The sequence below is a fragment of the Syngnathus leptorhynchus genome, chromosome 3 (genome assembly GCF_054491065.1).
Source record: "Syngnathus leptorhynchus isolate UIUO chromosome 3, UIUO_Slep, whole genome shotgun sequence".
Taxonomy (NCBI): domain Eukaryota; kingdom Metazoa; phylum Chordata; class Actinopteri; order Syngnathiformes; family Syngnathidae; genus Syngnathus; species Syngnathus leptorhynchus.
In genome coordinates, this window is record NC_141197.1 from 14,770,259 (window position 1) to 14,792,137 (window position 21,879).

The following is a 21,879-nucleotide window of genomic DNA, read 5'->3' on the forward strand; positions in this document are numbered from 1 at the left end:
GGAGGCTGAAACCCGCGAGGCTAGTTTCTCCGCCGGGCCTTTGGACATGCCCTAGCTGGAGCATGAAGAACGCAAACTGACACGAAGCAGGAAAACTTTTTTGTGTGAAAAATGGAAGAACCTCTGGAAAGATAGCGTGACCTTTTGACAGATTAGAAGCTAAAAAGGTGATTCATTGTTCCAAGACGCATGGAAGCTCACTTCTCATTGCTCTTCATCTCAGTCATGTTTTCTGATTTGTTTTTTTAACTTGTTCTTTAAAGCGGTGAATCGTCCTCTTGCTCTTTGTGCAATGTTTTATTCGAGGTTCGATTGATTTTCTTCAGTTTGCACTTTACAAAGTGATTTATGTCTCGCTGGGATCTATCTCCTCTAATTTCCTCTGTTTTTCATCTTTTTAATTGTACTTTGTTGGACACTTCTGTTCCAGTTTAAACTTTTTAATATTGAGGCTCATCTGTGTCTTGTTGAGGATTAAATACTTACAGACTCCCTGTTCAGTGCCCCAGCTTTGCGTTTTAACAGATTATTGTACAATTGTTGCAGTGCGCTTTGTTTATTTGTATATTTTGTCATTTTAAATCATTACTCGTGTCTCTTGATTTGAATTTTCTTCCTGGGATGATTACCTTTAATTTAGGAATTAGCCCAATAGTGTACCTTAGTGTACCAACCGTGGTGTTGATTTGGAACTTGTGTATTTTATAACGATTCTTCTTCTTTGGTTGTACTGATGAAACGGCATACATGCATGACAAGGATGGCCTATTCAAAAGATAGATTTGAGTTCAAGTGTGTGACCAAAATGTAAATTCATTCCTATGTCACTGTTTTCCCCGTCAGGGGAAAATGTCTTGATGCTACATTGGGTGCGATACTGTTGGTAATGTGCAAACGTCCCGGGGCTTTTCACACTGCTGTGTTTTGGCCAGAAGGTGTGCAGCATCACAAAGTGTGAATAAACAACCGCACAGCTTTTGCCAAGGACAGCAAAACTCCTGTTTTATGGTTTGTAACATCGACATAAAGGGGAATCAATGTTCCATGTGTGTCTTGCTTCAACATAAAGCAACAACAATAACAACAACAAAAAACTCATTTCGGATGAATTTCTATATACAGCACATGATGTCTGGCCTTTAAAAAAAACATAACGTCCAAGGTACTGTATTAATGTTATGTTTGGTTGAGAGATTCAGCTGCCTGTCATGATCATGATGAAGTCCGAGCGAGATAGTTGATTTACGATCAAGACTTACATTTTTACAAAATCACAAAAGATGGAAAAAGGGCATAAAATTGCTAAAGTAGCTCATGCGTACAAATCTGGAGACTGTAGTTTATTCAACAAGTCCTACCCTATATTTGTTTCTCAAAGATTTTGTAAATTTTATATATACATATACATATATATACACATACATATATATATATATACATATATATACACATATATATACATATATATATATGTATATATATATATGTATATATATGTGTATATATGTATATATATATATGTGTATATATGTATATATATATATGTGTATATATATATATATATATATATATATATATATATATATATATATATATGCAGTACCTGAAGTTGTAAATTAGCCAGGTTCTTTGTTTTCTCCATCTCTCAATTGTATTGTCATTTTTTTCTTCACTCCTAAGAGCATTCGTTTCACCTCTGCTCAAATATGCTAATTAAATGATCGGACTAAATGGGAAATACACAACATTCTTGCAAATGATATTATAACTGCAGAGTGGGTAGAAGATGAGCAGAACTGTGATAATTTTCACCTTCATGGCTGCCAGATCATCATGCCATTGTCAACTCTGTTGGAAATTAACGTGACAGAACACTAACGTGGATTTAATTTGCAACCGCTTATATTGGATGGCCACATTTTGTTTATAGACTTGCTTAAGTTTCAATTAAGAACGAAGATTTTACAGCTCAGTTCAGACTGACATGGTTATATCAGCTCATCAATATGGAACTGCTGTCAAAGAAAGATATTGTAAGGAAGGAATATGTCACTCTTTCTATCAAGTTTAATTTAGTTCTGTATTGTCACTTTTCGTCCTGGTTTTTCTAACTCAACCAAGCAAAAAGGTATTCCATAGACATGGCTAGGCGCTCGATATGAAAAGATGCGCCAGCTATTGTCCTTTTCCTCATGAATACATCTGTTTTTGATTAAGTTCATCTTTGATATTCAAGCTCAGTCGGATGAAACGTCTGGTGGGGCATTTCCTTCTCGCGTGACATTCATCTTTAATGTCTCGTTGCTTTATCTGCTTCATGAGAATATGAATAAACGAGCGTACTGTGTTAAAATCACTACATTTATTTCAAAGAACTATATTACGTTTTCTTGAGTTTTAATAGCGCTTCTTCGGCTACTCATATTTTGTGTTTTGCTTAAAAAGTCAAAACCACCAGGACATAGTTACTTTTGAACACATTTTGCTTCTTTTTCCTGATCATAGTGCCTCACATTTGCGCTAACTTAATTTTGTTGCCGTGATACGCATCATGTTAGGCATTATTATTCAGACCAATGCTAATTAATAAATGTGTTCGATTTAAAGTGTTTATTAAATGGAACCTAGCCAGAGATTGGATGAAGTGCATTTAAAAGCCTTAAAGGGAATTGCAGGATGTGAAAAATAGCTGGTATAAAAGCACTCATGATGTGTAGCACTGTAAATGGAGCACGCATGCAGAAACAATTGTCTGGACTCAAATGGTCTTTTAATGAACCGGCTGTCGGAATGCATCTGTGTAATGATCACGGGGCTTATCGCGCTTTTCTTTACCTGAGCTCTCTGCACTTTGTCTTATCGAATAGATGTGAGTGCTTTCTTCGGGGGTGGCCTTCTGTCCTCGTGCCTCTGTGGTTTTTCTTTTTAGTGGGCTGCGTTCCATAAGAGCGCCTGTCAAAATAGTTGACATATAAAAGCACCTCAGGTCAAATACAAACCTTTGTGGGATGCTACTTTTGAAATACTGTTTGAAAATTGGAAGGAGAAATAAATGGTTGCAGTATTTTGGTTTTATTTTTAATTGTTCAGCTAAGGCACTTATTTATTTAGTAAAGAAAGGACTTTGCTTTATTTGTTTAGTTTGTGTCCTTCAGAGTGCACTGGGAACTTTCCTCCCAGGAATTTCTGGCAGTTTGACAAGAATGCATCATGGATTTATTTTTGCCTTCAGCATGACTTCATAAAGATGCTAAATCAGGGGCTGATTTTGAAATTGGATAAAAAATGCTCACCAGTGCTTTTTATACATACAAGAGAAAAAAACGAATCTCACTTATTTTAGATTCTGATTATATTGTGCTGGAAATCCTACTGGTCTTGTATTTTCTTTTCTTCCCAGTTCTCATTGAGCAGGTTTTTACTTCAATGACATCCCATTGTTTTTTTTCTTTCTCCATATTGTCAATAGCAACCGACATGAAAATACCGTAGCAACAAGCATTCCAACAACCACTTTAGTGGGAACTGGCCATTCATTTGTGCCTACTCCACTTTTGGCCTCTCTAACTGCCTTTTCTTCTTCACAGTGGTCAGCCAACTGACATGCCAAGAGGTGCAAGCCATGCCACAATATCCATAATGAGTCAACTGTAGCACCTCCATATTTAGTATTTTCAGTACTAAGAAGAGTACAATATTGACCAAATGAGCCACAATTTCCACTGAACCCGAAAGAAGTCATTGGAAATGACATAATGCTTTTCCACCATTTAAACAACAACAACAAAAGTCTATTTTCTGACAACAGAGACAGAACGCATGTATTAAGCGAAGCCTGCGGTATATCACCTTTATATATTGAACAGTGGTGATTAATGCCTGACAGTCTGTGTGTGAGCAGCGTTTTAACAGCTTTTGCGGTCACACTTGTAATTAGCTCAGTGTCATTTCCTCAATAGAGCGTGACATAAGGTGCTAAAGGTAAACACCTCCGTCTATTAGGTTTGTTCATTTGCAATGTTGAATTAAATGTTGGGCGGTATGTGCTCTATGGATTGTAATAAGTGTTTTAGACTTTCAAAATAAATATTAAAAAAAAGAAAATCCCAAAGATTTTTACTTAGGCGGTAGTCTTGCATATTCATAACAAATTGAATGGTCTTGACATTATAAGCACGTGGAGAAGTTTCATAGTTTCTCTTGTCAGACAAACAGATGGATGAACAGATGGCGATGAAGGGCATAAATCACAATCAGTGTGCCATTGCTTCCAAGGCATATGCTTAATATGACAATTAATATGTATGCTTTCACAACATGGTGCCATATATCAACATTTCAGGCAGTAGTTATATCAAATAGATGCAATTAAAAAACTGGAGGCGTTGGAATCATAATATGTGGAAGTTGCTCTTTCATGTCACTTAATTTATAGAAAAATAGGATTTGGAAGAAAAAAAATGATATGGATTTTGTATATTGGTCCCTTAGGGATCATTTTGAGTGTTCAGTTAATGCAAGCTGATGATGAAAATCCGAACAAATGTTCAGTAAACAAACCATTCATATGACATTGCTCTGGTATACTACAATATTAAGTCATGAGCAACTGTACACCAAAAAAACAAATAACAGTTAAAAATATAAGAAGAGGACACTGCAGCGACAAATAAGAGAAATAACGACACAAGAAGACTGACCAAACATAGAGTGAGGAAACACAAAGGGCCCTAGAGGTAAACCTTGAGGGATGTCACCTTTAAAAGTCACACAGCAGGTCATTTCGAAATGGAGTGAAAATTCTCCCCAAAAAATATCATTATTGTTTGTTAAGAAACAATTAACAGAAGTAGAAATGATTAGATGTGACAGTTTGAGTTGAACAAAACCATCATGACCGACTCTCACTACTGTCAAGCTGATGGTGCATCCCGGCAGAATTTTACAATAATATCGCTTTTGATAGGATGGCTTTAAATGTCTTTTACATATGCATGCCTGCACATACAGTAGAGTCTACAACTATGTTCCTGTCACTAGAATCTTGAATGTTGTATGTGCTGATAACATGTGACATCGGTTTGCATGACATTTTGTGGATGTGCATGTTAATAAATTAGCACGAGAAGCTACCGCACTTGGAAGAGAGCGAGAGCGCTTTACAATATCGCAGAGTAATATATTACATGTTGAAGCATGGATTTAAGAATTTAAAAAAATATTTAATGATGATGGGCTGTGACAAACTTCCTGCATAGTGAATGGAAGTCTGCAAAATTCTGAAAAATATGATGCCCAAAATTACCAGGCCAGACATTAACAACAATCACATACGATTTTCACAGTACGTAGTGTAATATGAAAAGCAGTGCAATGAAATTGATACCTGATATTGATTATCGGAGGTGGCAAATTTAGGTAAAGAAAGTAAAAATCCTGCCAGAGTTTGGCTTTAGCCAGAGGCGCTTCTCCTCAACTGACAGGTAAATGAGATCCCTGAATAGAACCACCTTGAAGGGGTGGTTGAAAAATGATCACTGTGCTTATGTGAGGTTACAAATACCACCCCTCAATTTTTCAATATATTTTTATGCCCAAGAGTTACAGTATGTGGATTTCTTTCAGATGGCAGTTTATCTGTGTATCATGCATATTAAAGTGCAGGCTTGACGCTCACACCAAATGTCTAGAAAGAAAAAAAATGTATGTGATATACAGTGCTTAACAAATATATTAGGCCAGTACTCAGTGAAAAATGTATGCCATGGGTTCTGAATTAATGGCAGTTGACCAGAATAATCATCATTTTATTCTGTTATGTAAAACTATGCTGAAGTGCAATGTTTATAATTGGGTAGGCTAAAATACATCAATTTTCTGCAAAGTCTATAATGTGACGTAATGAAAAAAAAAAAAACGGTTGAAGAAACTTTTGTGAGATGCTGATAAGTTACTTTTGTGATAAGCCAAAGAAGTAAATATTGAGACCACCTTTTTTTTTTTTTTTTTTACCCATTATTGACGCACGCTGCCATATTGGAGGTTAAGGAAATCAGGAAGACGTCAAATTTTCATCACAGCCAACACATGGCGAAACATTTTACTCGGCGTTATTCAAATTTAATATCAATCATACCATCACCAATTGCCACTTTTAGATTTGTATGTAAAACAGTTTTATTTTGAGCACATTTCCGAGGTCAAATCAAAGCATTTGGAATTCTAAATAATTATTAAGAGTTGTTTTTAACATGTGAATAATAACAGGTTTGCTGAGAAGCATTACGCAGACTTTAATTTAAATGAACATTTAATTAAAGGAATTGAAACGTGTTAAATTAGCATCCCCATGACGTGGCAGTAAATAACACAGCCCCGTCCGTCCTTTCAGTCAGTATCCGTGATCACATTTCAGGGCAGCCTTTTGAGGTCAATTTACTGAAATTTATGGACCCACTGGTACAATTATTGATGATGTGTTGGAGTGCAATGAGAGCAAAATGAGCTCCAATTTCAAGTGGGCAAGGTGAAGCTTTGCTTTCATTCTTGTCTTGTCATTCGCTATTTGTTACAGTTACCACGTTATTAGAATGCAAAGCTAGTGAAGTTGTTTTTTTTGTATCAGAATAAATCAAAATGTTATTGAAAAGATAGAAGCAAAAACTTTTTGGAAGTGGGTGCCAAGGGCAAAGTAATTATTTATTTAGGCGCAGATGCCAGATTTTTAGTGTAGGGCAGAGTATCAAGAAATGACTGAAACATTCGGCTTCTCCTAAAATGTCACAGTTTTAAATTTCCCTACGTAGTTTTGATGTTTGATCAAATCATTCCAATTCAAACAATGGCCAACGTTATTAATGAATACCGCAAGGACTGTAATGGGTCTCTGTGGAATTGAGACCTCTTCTGAAGTCATTGCAAAAAATAATTGGTGTTCATTTTTTTTCCGCTATTATTTTAGTGCCACTTCAGGCATCAGGACCATATATACCATTTTTATTCAGGGTTGGAGAAATATTTCTATTCAAGAGAGAACAAAATGCAGTTGGTCACACAGAGGTGTGTAGAATAATCAGGTTAGAAGAATAGGGCTCGATCAACGGAAACTGTTGCTTTTGGGAAAATGAACATTGGGGAAAGAACTTTGATCTGGATAGTTGCATTTTTTTCCCAAGATCTAAAAAAAAAAATATCCCAAAAGTAACAATGTGCTAAAATCATCTATCCTTCAATATCTTCCACAACACCTTTTATGAAATGGAAACTAACCAAAAGGATCTTTTATTTCTTGAGTACTTCAAATTGGGCAACCCCCCTACGGCATCTGTATTCATCAGTGCCATAAAGCCAAGACAATCTTAACATTATTTTACGGCAATGACATTTTTCATCCCACTCTGTCTCCAATAACTTCCAACTAAGGTTTTTATGCCTTTGCCCTCGTATCTCTTTTCAACCTCACACTCAGTCTCAAGCTCCATATCCATCCTTACTATTGCCTCCACAATTGACTCATTGTATGCATCTTGACCCTTCCCACTCCTTTCCCCCTAATTCTATCCTTTCTCTTGTGCATGCTTCCCTCCTACCACATCTTCAGTGTTCCGTTTATGGCCAGCTGCAGCGGGGCTGGGTAATGAAGGCAGCGTTATAAAGTATGGAAGGTGCCTCAGGGCATTCTCACAGATAGAAAAATTGAAATAGGACGAGAATGGAGATGGGGGGGAGGCAGAGATCGAAGGATTAAGTCATGAGGCACGCAAAAAATGTTGAAAATGTAATGGAATACACCAAGAACAAAATCGAGGATGATGTATGAATGGTGTCGTTCTGGTGGGAATGCAAGACTCACCAAATCCACCATTTCTTCTTTACTTCAAAAACTAAATGAAATGTGTTTCCTGATTCGAGAGTATAGCAATTCAACAAGCTTTAGTTGCGTTTTAGTGCAAAATATATTATGATGCGCAAAGGCAATAACAAATATATTCAACTGACTTTAAATCAGCCTGTAGAATAATCTCTGAAAGACGTAAATAGAGAAATAAAACCTTCCCAGGATACAAACAAAAATGTAATGAGAAATATTCAAATCACGGCCATCCTTCTCATGGCCCCGTGTAGTCGTTAGTATCATCTACTTAGGACATGGCTTGCTCTAATTTATGTCCTGTCAAGGAAAAACAGGTAGTAAGTGTAATTATCTTAGTTCATAGCCTCTTCTTCACACACAGACACAAAATAGTCAAAGAAAACTAAAACGTGTCGGGTGCTTGCAAGACTACAAATCTAGGAAGTAACATAGAGTTACATTTTCTTAAGTGTGGTCTTGCTTGGCTCAGCATTTTCTAGACGGTGCAAGCAAAGATTCTGGCGGCTGTTTGGCGAGCTGCCCCCACCCTCACATAAATCAGTTTGGGGAAACAGGCTAACAATTGCAGGTGTTGTTATTTATTTTCAAAAGAGTGCCTGATAAGCACAATGATGAGATAAGTAACTTCTGTTGGGCGTGTGATAAGCTGGATTCCAGTCTAGAACTGATTCATCTTGGGGCTCCTTCGAACGTGGAACTTTTTTCTTTGTCAAGTGTGGAGCTACCATACGTAGTTTTAATACTCCGGCCTTCGCCATAAATTACAGCTAACACTCCCAGCTGTAATAAAAGGATTTCGATCAAAACTGAGTACTGTAAATTTCGGGCTATATGCCGCACCGGACTATAAAGCGCACCAGCTAAAATTCACGATTTTTTTATTTTTCATTATTAATTTGAAGCAGATTTTTTCCCCCTAATTTTGTGTGTGTGTTGCAGATTATGCACATATCCCTTTTTTAATACTTTGCACGCACCAGATACAACGATATTGTTTATTCTTAGACGATGCAGTGTAACAATGCAGGCTGTTATGTTACACCCTGACCCAGAAGTCATTACGTCCAGAGACAGCGTTAGAAGGGCATTCTTTATCTTCTAAGCTCCTCTACCCGATAACTTCAGAAAGGATTTATTGGCACATGCCTGAATTTTCTGCTTTTATACTCCTGTGGCCTGAACCTACAAAACTGAGATTCATTTTATCTGTTTGGAGAAAAAGTGTAGCAGCACACCTTTTTGAATTTAGCATACAAACACACATTTTAAAACAAACAGGCAGATCACGAAAGACTTCAGCATTTTTAATTTCATGCAGGCATTGCACGACCAAACTGTTTGCATTGTATGCAAAGAACATGCTTTTTTTCCCAACTGATTTGTAAATCAAAACATAGGCTATTTACAATTAGATAGAAATGAATGCAAAAGTAAAAACCAAAGATTCGTTCATGATGTGCGTGAGAATATGTCCCCCCACCGTGCATATAGTTTGCATGACTTGCACCTGATGGCTCAGAAGATAAACTCTTCCCAAAGTTATTTGGCAACACCCTCCTGACTCTGTGCTGCGACACCACAACACGCACTGTAAACAACAAAGCCAAAATGAGTGTCTTATTGCCTGAGATAAGACGTCATCTCGCCATTATTGTTTAATGGCATTTTGCAGGCTCGTCGCATAATTATGTCTTGTACATAACACGTTGACTCAGTAAATTGTGTAAGTTTGGGATGAACATTTGATTTGTTTCCTGTAAACAAAGCCTTAAATATATGTTCCACATTTTTCAGATTTTCAACATCTAATTTTAACTTCAACATCTAGCAAAGTGGATGTCTGCCAGAAAATACATAGAAGAGGAAAGAGTAGTAGAGAGAAATGAAATAGAAGCTAAGGTAATTATTACCTTGCCCATTAACTACATTGCTGTTGCTAACTGGTTCACCTTGCCGGTTTTGCTTTCCTATTAGTGGTTCTTCGTCAGGCACGACAATTAAAAAAAAAAAAGCCTCCCTTTAAGTTGAGCAACTCTCTTCCCCTTCTTCCATTTATGTAGCCTCCCTGACTATCTTTTAGAAATATTTTTTTTGTGAACACAAGCCATCTGCTACATGATGCAATGTCTTATTATCACAGTAACATGAGAATGTTTGTGCCTATGAGTGAAGTAAACTCAAGACTTTTATGCAGTCACGCCATAGTGATGCAATTGACTAAAACAGTATTTTGTTTTTTTCAACATAATTAATGATGTCATTATGAAACGACATTGTTCACTTTTGCAATATACAGGATACCCCGTGGCAGATATGCATTATTAAGTTAATGCATGGAATTTACACTCAAGTGATGTCTAGCCTTTACTTTTCGAATTTCATATTGCGCCTTTGCAGCACAATGGAGAATCTCTTTCACCATGGAAATGCTTGGTCCGTGTTATTTCAAGTTATTTAAAAAGAGGAGTCTAGTAAATGTAAATATCTACCTTGATATTTATGGCATTAGCGAACACAAAAGATCCAAAGATCTCTCATTGTTTTAATTGTTTTTAATGAAAAAAGGAGAGTGTGCTAGACAATAATCCCATATCAATAAATCAATCTTGACTACTTGCCTTTGCCTTTTAAATACAGGCTCTTGTAATTTCCAAACGGGGGTCTTGTGCATGTTTCATGGCCTCTTTAGCGCTATGTCTATGCGAAGGATGCTGAATAATTGACGAGACGCAAAGCTGGATCAAATGGCAAATCTGCCTCCCTGCAGGCGTAGTCTTTTGCATCTTTTTTTTTTTAATGCATTTGGTTGCATGTACATTTGCGTGTGTGTGCATTTATGATGATATTTGTGTGTGTCTGTGTGTGCGTGAGTGTGTAGTCAGGAATGCTCATTCATGTATTTTGATTGGGAAAAAGTAAGAATTGGAAAAATCACACATATGGGTTGCGGCCATAGAATTTTAATCCCAGTTTCAGATTTTTTTTCCTTTTTTTTTTTCTGTTGCAAGTTATGAGTTTTAAATGAACCACCGTTAATACAGACAGAAAAAAAAAATCTGACACTCAAACGTCATGCACATGCAGAATTGTTCCGTTGGTACTCATTAAGTTTAGTTCTCGTCAGATAGCGCTATAGAAAACGAATTCACTTTTAGAATGACATTAATTTGACTCATGCTTATCATCAACATAAAACTTTTAAAGATCCAATCACTGTCTTTCTTATTTCTTGTCATTTCATTAGTGGAATGACAGTCATAGGGTTCCTCGTGAATTCGGTAATACAATAAAGCTTGTTAATCCATTGCTGAGAAAACAAATTATGCAGAGGAAGCAAATTTATATGGTATTTTGTTAATTTCATAATACAATAAAACTTGAGCCCGAAGAGCACTAATTCTTTCTTAACTGAAGAGAAAATATCTCCCTGTTAAGCACAAATAAATGTTCCCATCATCACAGCAATTTTTAAATCTGCTTTATTAGGATGTAAACTCATTGAAATGACCACACAATCACGTGTTGACTCACACAAGTACATTTGCTGCTCTATGTTGTGCGATAGCTAGCAAACATCTCAGTCACATAATCACGCCTCGCCACACACTACGTCTAATTCTCTTCCATGACACGCTCTCACTCAATTGAGCCTGTCATCTTGTCTTTGCTCCCTTAATGGCCGTCTACTCCCTGAGTGCTATTAGGGAATAGAGCATGATGTTGGAAATCAAAGAGGATTTGGAAGCTCGCGGGCGCCGTCCGTCCTCTTACCGGGGCGGTCGGGGGTGATTGGCGAGCAGAGGTCAACTTGTTATAAAAACACAGTTGACTTGTTGCAAAGGCACACTTGCTCAGCCATGGTTGTTACAATGGATTATTTCTAAGGAGATCACTGCCATGGTTCCTCTTGTATAAGCTGCTTAATGAAGGTATCTCGTCCAGCCAATATGCTGCCTTTGGTGCAAATTTTAATTGGGGAACAGTGTATCAGAACTAAGCCCTGCCGCCATTAGTGAAAATCCGCTGGTAATTGACTTGCCTCAAAAAGATTTATTCTTGCCAGTAGCTGCCACAAGATGGCATTACTTTTATCTAAATGGAACTTCGCAACTCACTTCTAAGAGGTTCTTTGGTGTCAAGATGCTACATGATGGTAGTCAAGCACTACTTTTGTCGAAATGGAAGCGCCTCAATTCACTTCTAAGTAGTCTTAAAATATTTATTCTTGCCAGAAGCTGCCACAAGATGGCAGAAAAGCATTACTTTTATCTAAATGGAACTCCGCAACTCATTTCTAAATAGTTCTTTGGCGTCAAGATGCTACATGATGGTAGTCAAGCACTACTTTTGTCTAAATGAAGCGCCTCAATTCACTTCTAAGTAGTTCCTTGGAATCAAAAGTTAAAATGTTTTAATGTTGAGTCAAGACGTAATTTAAATGTTTTTATTTACCACTGAATCTTCTATAAGTCGTTCCGGCAACATGTGCTTTTATATCCAAAATATTTATTTATATACATTTATATAGCACTCACACCTCAGTCGCTCAAATAACACAATCCTTAGTGACTATGAAGTCATTTCCAAAGGAATCAATCCGCTGTCTCTCTTTATTTGTGTACGTGTCAATCGTGGTCAGACACAATGACAGCACTCTTTTGCCTTCTGTCACACACAACCTTGCATTACTTATTCAACTCTACCGCCACACTGCAAATAATCTACCAGGCAAGGACACAAATCTGCCTGAACACAATCCCCAAAATCAAGTAAACAAAGTTGATTGTGTTCTTTTACCCAATCTCCTTCAAACGCAGGCACACGCTGGCAGTGCCAAGACGAGGCATGCCGAATTTTTTGACAAGCGCCCAGCTTTTGAAGGCCCTGTTGCTGGCATCGCCTCTCACGGCGCTCACTGTTGCCACGCTGTCGCGCCTCCTGCTGGGCCTTTTGTCGCGAGCGGCGTGTTGTCGTTATCAGAACCAAGGCTAAGATGAAAGCCGGGGGAAAACAGGTGAACACTTCAGAGAGTGTTGAGGAAAATCTCAGCCAAACAGATCGAGAGCAACGTTAAAATGAGAGATGTATTAGAGTAAGCAGCTTAGCTGGGTCAGTCACGGTACACCGTGCTCAGGTTTTGCTTGAGTTGGAACTTTTTAGACGACTTCAGTGGAGGAGTATCTGCTATGCAACAATATCTGAACATTTTTATGTGCTAATATTGGCTGTTGGGACATTGTTGGAGGTGCTGCGTCTGTATCTTTGCGAACTTTATATTTTGTCAGCGAAATTTAAGTATGATGAAATCTTGCGCCATGAAGCACATGCTCAGAGCTTTCCTGCTGAGCAAAGGGAAGACGGAAAATTTGAGTTTTTTTCTTTTGAGCAAAATAGTATTTTTTTTTTTTTTTTTTTTTAGATTGGGATGAATACATAAAGTTTTAAGCATATAGCTATATTTTTATATTTATCCTAAAAATAAAATGCTATATTTTTAGCTGATTTGTAGACAAAAAGGAAAAAGCACATTTTTGTTTGTTGAGCATGTATCTCTAAAGTTTCATCTTCATCTTTTATGGATAAAAAAAAAGTTTCATTTTTGTCCTCAAACACTTTTTATGGATAAAAAAAAAGGAATAAATCATGAAAATGATTCCTTCTTCCTTCGTCCTACATGCTCCTGTTGTTGTTTTTCAAACATCTAATTATCTATCACTGGTTTTAATTGCTGCTTTGTTTACGTGCCATCTGTTCTGGCCATCTACAGTAACCAAGGGCACGGAATCCAGATTTGCGTGTATAACGCAACCCATTCGTGACGACGTTGCCCTTTCCACCATTGCACGAGATCTAGCATGCTTAATCTACTACACATGGTTCCGCCCGAATATGTCAGATTAAGAATGCAATCAGATCAGTACATGTACACCACTTACCCTTGTTACATTGCCATACTCACATGATGGAATCGAGGAACACGGCAGTGACACTGACAAGTCAGCTCATTCCTATGAGATGGAATGCACTAATGATGATGTGTTTTCATCATGAGCATATTATTTCATTTTGGCCGCATTAAATACACATAACTTGCCGCAAAAGGCGTCTGCATGGAGTGAGGAGAAGGGGATTGGGAAGGACGGATGCTTATGAGAAATGGAAGTGACAGTGAAATTTGGAGAAATGGCAGATACAGAGGGAGAGCAACATGCTTGTGACAGCAAGTGAAATTGCATCCACCATGGGAAAAGGAGATGACACTAACATTGAGGAAGTGAACATGGAAGCATGGCAAATTGTCAGATTGGATATACATGACCATAAAAAATAATAATAGAACAAATTCAAAGCAACAGAGGCACGTGGCAAAAAGAAACTGTGGACAGTAAATTGAATGAAACTGTAGTGACATTTTTAACGTCTTGATGAGTGGCGAGATCTTACTTGGTATTGTATTTTTTCAGACCTGGACACACCGGTTCTGACTGTTCACCAGACCATCAGTGACGTTCGCGGCAGTTACTACCAGGAGAAGACCGTGTTCCTTCGCTGCACCGTCAACTCCAACCCGCCCGCTCGCTTTATCTGGAAGCGTGCAAACGTGCTCATCGAACAAAGCAAAGACAACGGTGTGGATATCTACGAGCCACTTTACACTCAGGTACCAAATGTTCTCCGAATTTGCTCTACGTCACAATACTTTGAGTCAACCAAAGTAGCTAAACCAAGAAGTGATGAGCAATCAGTTAGACTCCTACATTTTGCTTTTCGAACAACGACGACCATCCACATCTCCTCCGGGCTCCACCTTAATGAGGCTCCTGACTCCTCATCCTCAGCTCCTCCAGCCATCCATCCATCTAGTCCACCTGCACTGACATTTCCACCGAACAACACGATTGCAAAAAATACTGCCTTGTGGCCGTAAAAAGCAGCAACGATCGAATAGCGCCGGCATTCCCCTCTATAGAAACGACGATAATGCAGGCCCGAAATGATGCAACCGTCAAGTACCAATATTCTTCTTTAATGGCCAAAACCGATAAAAACAGTGAACACTGGTTTACAAGACATACAACAATATAAAATGTAAGTGTAAAATTAGCAGGCTACCATCTTTGAACTCCAAAGAATTCACTGACCATTCAAACAACCCAATTACCTCCCAAACTTTCTTCTGATCATCTGACCAACCTAGCATCCTTTAATCTTGACCTGCCGACGTGTCCTCCTGTCTTCTAATCTCTGCTCCATTTGCGAATATTAGCACAACCTGCTCCTCACCAGACATTTCAACCAACTCTCTACTTCTATTTGTTTAAGCAAAGCCGTACTCTCACTCACTGATCAATAAGTTACGGTAAACAAAAGTTTTCCAGCATGTCTGAAAAGACAAGGACAACAGTTCCTTTTTACTCAGTTTCTCAGCGTATCAGTCAAGCACAAAGCAGATTCCCTGGAGTTCAATTGTCCCGGCAGCAGAGTATGGTACTCGTCAAGACTGGCTACTAATCGATCAGCCCAGTCATCGCCTATATGGTATCGAACAAACACAGCGGGTACCAAAACAGTCAGGAACACGGATCTTCCATCGCAGTGGCAATCTTAGCTGTCTGTAGACATGATTGACACATGTGATTGTTTGTACAGCTCATACACATGAAAAAGATCTTTCAGACAAGATTTCAATATGTGAAACAATTAGAATGAAGTCAACCGATTTGTTTGTCATCAGATCAAACGTGTTTTTTGTGTTTTTGCACTTCAGGGTGAAACCAAAGTCCTGAAGCTGAAAAATCTGAGAACAAAGGATTTTGCCGATTATACCTGCCAAGTGTCTGTTCGAAATGTGTGTAACATTGAAGACAAGTCAGTCACCTTCAGGCTCACAAACAGCACGTGTAAGTAAAAACACATTTCTTACTGATGATCACATCTGACCTCTTTATTTTCCAACCACCTCCTCTTCTCTCTCCACCTCATTCAGTGTTTGTTCTTCCGCCTTTTCACTTTCCCCTCAAATTTACTGGGTCTCTCCTCTCGCCCGCCTCCCGGTGCGCCCAATTGCCAAGCCGTCTTGTTGAAAAGGCATCACAGGGCCGTCAGCTGCAATTCAGTTGTCACGTTGCCTGTTATCTCCAATTCAGTCCGCAGCGTTCGATCCATCTCCACACCGCCGCCGCCCAGCAACAACATTGCCATTGACAGCTATGTCAGCCTCGTTATGGTCAAACTGATACATTGGCTTTGTTTGTTTTTTTATTCTTGAGGCTGGCTTCTTTTTGCGTGCTGTTTTCAGCTCTGCCTCTGTTTCTGATACCAACCATATGAGTTTATCCACAGGAACATTTCAAGAGAATTCTTTGCATGTAAAGCAGAATATCCACAGCCTATGGCGGTCTGTCTGTCTCTCCCTGTCTGGCCGGCTGTCTGTCTATCTGTCTTTATTCTAGATTTTTTTTGCTGTAATGTATTTTGTGACACAGTTAAAAAAAACAATTAAATTTTGCTGCTGTCAGCCCGGAAAGGGTAAATTAACTTTACATTTTATTTGAGAATATTTTGGAAAAGGCAACACTGAGCTGTTGCTCAGTGGTCAACCAACCCTGTGGAACACATTGTGTTCAACGTTTGAGGTTTCTCCACTTAGTTTTGCAATATGCAAAGGATTTAAATAAAATTTACGGTAATCAACTTTATTTTCGATGACTGCAATCCAGTGGAATGAAAAGCAATTCAATTTTTACACCAACCTAAAATTATACTAAAGTGCACAGCCTGTAAAACTGTACTCATTTTTAAATTATATTAAACAAGTATCTTCATTCCCCAAAACATATTTTATATATAGGCACATCCTATTTAAGATAAAATGAGTCTCAGCACTCGGGAGACATTTAACGGGCTATAAAGTGACGAATGTAGTAAAATGGGGTCATGAATTCTAGCATATCTAGCAACATTATACATTATAGCAGTCCCTTATCAAACTGGTGCAAAATCCCATCGTCATTGTTAAAAAAAGAAAAAAATGACGAGAAGTGAGAGTAAGCAAAGTAAAGTAAGACAAAGACAGTTGTTTTCCATGCTCCGTGATATTTAGTTGTATTTATTCTCCGCTGAGCTTCCGTGTGTCCTTGTGGCGTCCGTCACTCACCGCTTAGATTGGATTGCCCCAACTGGGTCACGCCATCACTGCTGCTTCACTGCGGTGGGACAAGGGGATTGATTGATTTTTGGGATCATAATCCCAGTCCTACCACTTACTGACGGCAGCTGCCAAATCCTCTTCCTGCCTAATAGGAATACAGGGACAACGGTGGAGGGAGGTGGTAGGGAAAGTGCTATTAGAAGTTCTGAGAACAAGATTGGAAAGATTTTGCGTGATACAACAAAATATTAGGTTGGCACCACTATAGAGGAGTAATTCCTGCTCTTATATCACTTTATGGAGCACTTGTGTAAATGTTTGGACTTTTAGACTTGACTAACTTAAAGCAAGATAAACACGTTGAATTGTAACATCAACAGTGCTAACCAAAGAAGCTGGCAAGAATTTCTCCAGTCCCCCCCCATCTGTTTGAAAACTCTCTGTGGGATTTGGACCTTAGACCTTGCTGACACAAAGCCAAGTCCTTGTGGACCAAGCTACTGATGCCTCCATAAATGTTTCATTATTATCAAGACATGGCTGTGCAGATAGGCTCGAAGAGGTCATGTGACTCCTCAGAGGTGATTTGGGGTGCCGTTTGAATACTAAGTTGCTGAAGAAGGGTTAAGACACTCTTTAAAAATGAAACAGGAGTGTAGTGGAAGTGGAGAAAAGCCGCCGACACACTTCTACGACCTACCGTGTATTTAAAATAATATTGCAAGTGCTAATGGATAGATTGTCTGTTTATTTTTTTACACAAAGTTGGTGTCAAAAGAAAACAATTACACAGCAGTCTCTAAAAACATCCTGAGTTGTTTTAAGTGCGAACATTATGACCAATTCACTTTTTCTTTATGAGCATTGTAAGTGCTTTATCTGGCCTGTTCAATGAATATCGCTCTGATAAGGTCAATAAACAATGAGTGGGGTTATCTTTGAAGTGCAGACTTACTTTTATGCTGTATTGGACGTTATCATGCTTTGCAGGTGTACCGAATGTTACGGCCAGTGAGTATGAGACTGGAGAGCCTGTCGTGCAGTGAACAACTATGTAAAATGTTGAAAGCGTGACAAAGGCAAAATGAAGGGTGGAGTAACAGACAACGTGTGTTAAGAATGGAAACATTTGTTAGCTGCTTGTAAAGTGCGGCGCTGCGCACAAATCCCATTAGTTTGGCGACGAGTGGCGGCTGATCCCGCTGTTGCCATACATCCCGAGGAAATTGAAGCTATAATTCCCCAATCCTCACTTCCCCTCCTTCGCTCACTTACCTCCTCAGTCACATATTTGGTTTTCTCTTCACAGAACATACCTTATATTTTGTCTTTTCCATTTCAAAATGACAATGCGAGGTTTGGCCAATGATAGTGTGGTGACCATTTATGTGATGGAGTGTTGATTGGGAACCGAGCTGCTGCTGGGATATATGGTGACCATCTACAAGTTGACATTGTAGGGGACCCCCCTCGCATATCCTATACAGTGTCCAATGGGACTGGTGATTAGGACATATTTTTTAAACAAAAATTAGGATGCAATTGATTACACCAATAGCGATAACCAGACCAACCAACTGAATGAAGCTCAGAGTTATTGATCTGCTTCCACCACACTCACTCTAAAATCATTATGATGACAAAACTACAGGCGGTATGTAAACAGATTAGAGTCGCTCAACCGCCATGTCTTTGATTTGCAAATATCACCAGCATCCAGTATTTTCTGCCTTGTTTTTATTACCCATGTGTTAGATTGAGGATCGTGTGCTGGAGTCATGCGTTTGAAGTGCAGTGTTTTGGTCTGCAAGATGTGCTAGATAATTATCCAAATCAGCAACAAACAGCTGCAGTTTTGCTCAACTTTTGTATGCTGTGATTGCTTAGTTCCTTTCACCAATAAAAGAATTATATAAATATATAAATATAGTAAATAACTGATCAAGATCAAAGGAAAGGAACTAGCTCTGGAAAGAATGACCTGATACTTAACATCATTTTGTTCTAATTAATATATATAATTTTGATCGTGTGAGCGCAGCCATAACCTTTACCAGGACTCCTCACTGTATCCTAAGGGACAACATTGCTTGACAAGATTTGTTCCATTGTTCAGCAATTATTTCACTCAATTCCATTAATGCCAAACAATTTCCTACCAGAGCTTTTTCCGCAGTCTTACTCGAAATTGCCCATCGGTGTTCAGTTTTCACAGCATACACACAATAGGCTTTACCAGCCATTGATTGAATCATATTTATTGCACACTTGTCGAAATGGCACATTACAGAGGAGCTATAGTGGTGAGGGAGTTGCGCTAATCAATGAGGGGCTGAATAAACTCTCCCGCTCTTTGGATTTACTGGCGACTGTTCAAATTCAGTCAAAAGCTGTAAAGGGGCTGCACGGTCGACAGTGTGTGTTTTGTGTTGAGCGCTGTGTGTGTGTTAGCAATTTTCCACAGACGTATCCTTCTTTAGGAGAAATTGTAATGAAACATTGTTTATACTTATTTATAGCGGTAAATAAATATAAACAATGTTTGTAAGCAGCTAGTACATGTTATTTGCTTAATTCCAAAAAACAGGGACCTATTTTGACCTTGCACAAAAAAACAGTAGAATATTATCTGTTAGTATTGTAGCACATTTGTTTTTTATAGCAAAGCCACTCTGTTTTGTATGGAAATTAGTGTGTATACACATAAATAGTTTGTAGCTGAGTAATTCGGTAAAATGTTCTTCCGACAAATAGATTTTGTTTGTTGTCCGGACCGTTGCTGAAAGTCAAATTATCGATTCACAAACAAAGCAAATTGTAGCTTATCGTGGGCTGTCAGCCATGTTTTTTCGTTTACTTTTGGCTGGGACGCTTTAAGGTCAGAGCTTGAAAGCTGCCGATAAAATATTTTTACTCATCTCAGCAGGGGAGGCTGGTAATTTGCAAAAGTTGAATTACACTGGGTGCTGACTTTCAAAATCTTTCTTCCAAAAATGCATCATTATATCATAGTTGACCACATTGTGTCCTACTCAGCATCATCCAAATGTTTATTATCCTCTATAGCTCATAGTGTTCATTCCTATTCATCCATTGTGTTTTCTTGCTTTTAGCAGAGACGTGCAGATTTTTTTTTAGGTCTTTTAGTAATGTGCACCTCTTCAATTTAGTCGATTGCAGTCTGTTGAAAATTATTGATTGAGTGGATGTCCTGAATAAAAAACTATTAGAGGAATGGAAGGCTTCTGTACTATGCGGAGGATTACATTGATCTCATTTTGATAACAAATAAAAATAAAAGAGAAATCTGCTTTAAATCCTTGCCGTAGTCTCTATCCGTCAGCTCAAATATTATTATAAATATTATACATAATTTTTTTAATAGTGTTTTTTTCTGTAGCACGTCAGGTTTTAATAATAATATATAGATGAAAATATATTTAGTAATATTTATTCATTCTTGGTTAGGTTCAGCAACCGGTGGATTTTCTTTCCCTGAAATGTCATGGAAGCTTTCATAGGTCAAATTTAAAACAAAAAAATGAAAATACCTCCAAAACCTGATGTGCTAGAAAAAAATCGTAAAGCCAGTTTTGCAGCCTCAGTGAGAAACATATAGCAGTTTTAAAGAATTTTAATTTCTTCAGGTTGCATCATCAAATCATTATATCTGGAGTAAAAATCCAAACTAATAATCTATGATCCCATCACTTCCCAGCTCCCCCGATGATCCGGCTGTCCGTCAACGACACGGTGGTGGCGGATCCCGGCCAGGATGTTGTCATCACATGCGAAGTGACCGCAGGTTTCCCTCCGCCTACTGTCACCTGGTCGCGTTACCCGGAACCTCTCCCCCTCAACGCCAAGGTTCGCGGTCCCCAGCTGATTCTGAGGGGCGTCGCACCAACAGACGGGGGCTTCTACAACTGCACGGCTGTCAACAACGTGGGCAACCCCGCCCGTAAGAACATCAACGTTGTTGTCAGGAGTAAGTAGCCAAATTATTTCCACTCACACTAATGGAGCTCAGTTAAAGTGCTGTGCAGAATCAACATAAAGAGCAGTCAGCATGCAGATAAGAGAATGAAAAATATAATATATTACCTAAAAAAGCTTTAAAAACAAGGTCCGGCGATTAAACTTTCGGATTTTTCCAAGATGTGAGCCATCGTTGAGGCTTTTTGCTTTGACATTTAAGCACAGTATGGTGGCAGTCAACTAAGCTGAACTCATTTCACAACTGTTTTTCATTCAAGAGGATTCAAGATGTTAAATGACACTCCTCATTTCAATATTAAATAAAGAGAATTAGCCTACATATTGTGCAGAGCTATATTCACTCCCTTATTGAATGGCTGTAACCTCGAACAGTGGCTGCAACACCCACCTACATTGGAATGTGTATTTTAATACAAGCAGTTGATCCCTCATTATGAAAAACTGGTGAGAATCATGTCAGAATAGTCGGGTTAAGTATTCCTCTTTTGTTCACCGTTGATACAGAAAGCCTTCCATCGCTTCTCCCTTGCAGCTATTTTTAGTTCCTTTAATCATCTTTATTCATTCCAATTAGTTGGAGCGGAATGGAAGCAATTAGCGAGAGTTTCGCCCTTTAGCTAACACCGTTGACAATGTATGCTGGATGGATTTTTCCTGTAAACCTAATGGGCCTGAACGCATCATCGCACCAACACAGGTGACAAGGCAGCAAATGAAACACATTCAGTGCATGCTTGTGTGTGTGTGTGTGTGTGTGTGTGTGTGTGTGTGTGTGTGTGTGTGTGTGTGTGTGTGTGTGTGTGTGTGTGTGTGTGTGTGTGTGTGTGTGCGTGCGTGCGTGCGTGCGTGCGTGCGT

At 38.6% G+C, this 21,879-nt stretch overlaps 1 protein-coding gene across 7 annotated transcripts in view; it reads left to right on the forward strand.

Annotated features, from left to right (window-relative positions):
- mdga1 (MAM domain containing glycosylphosphatidylinositol anchor 1) overlaps window positions 1-21,879 on the forward strand; it is a 96,633-nt gene that overhangs the window by 46,401 nt on the left and 28,353 nt on the right. For all 7 annotated transcript variants that reach the window (XM_085907383.1, XM_085907385.1, XM_085907384.1 and 4 more), the window contains 3 exons: window positions 14,338-14,534; window positions 15,642-15,774; window positions 20,743-21,012. In XM_085907383.1, coding sequence (XP_085763509.1) covers window positions 14,338-14,534; window positions 15,642-15,774; window positions 20,743-21,012 — 600 coding nt within the window. The remainder of the gene's footprint in view (window positions 1-14,337; window positions 14,535-15,641; window positions 15,775-20,742; window positions 21,013-21,879) is intronic.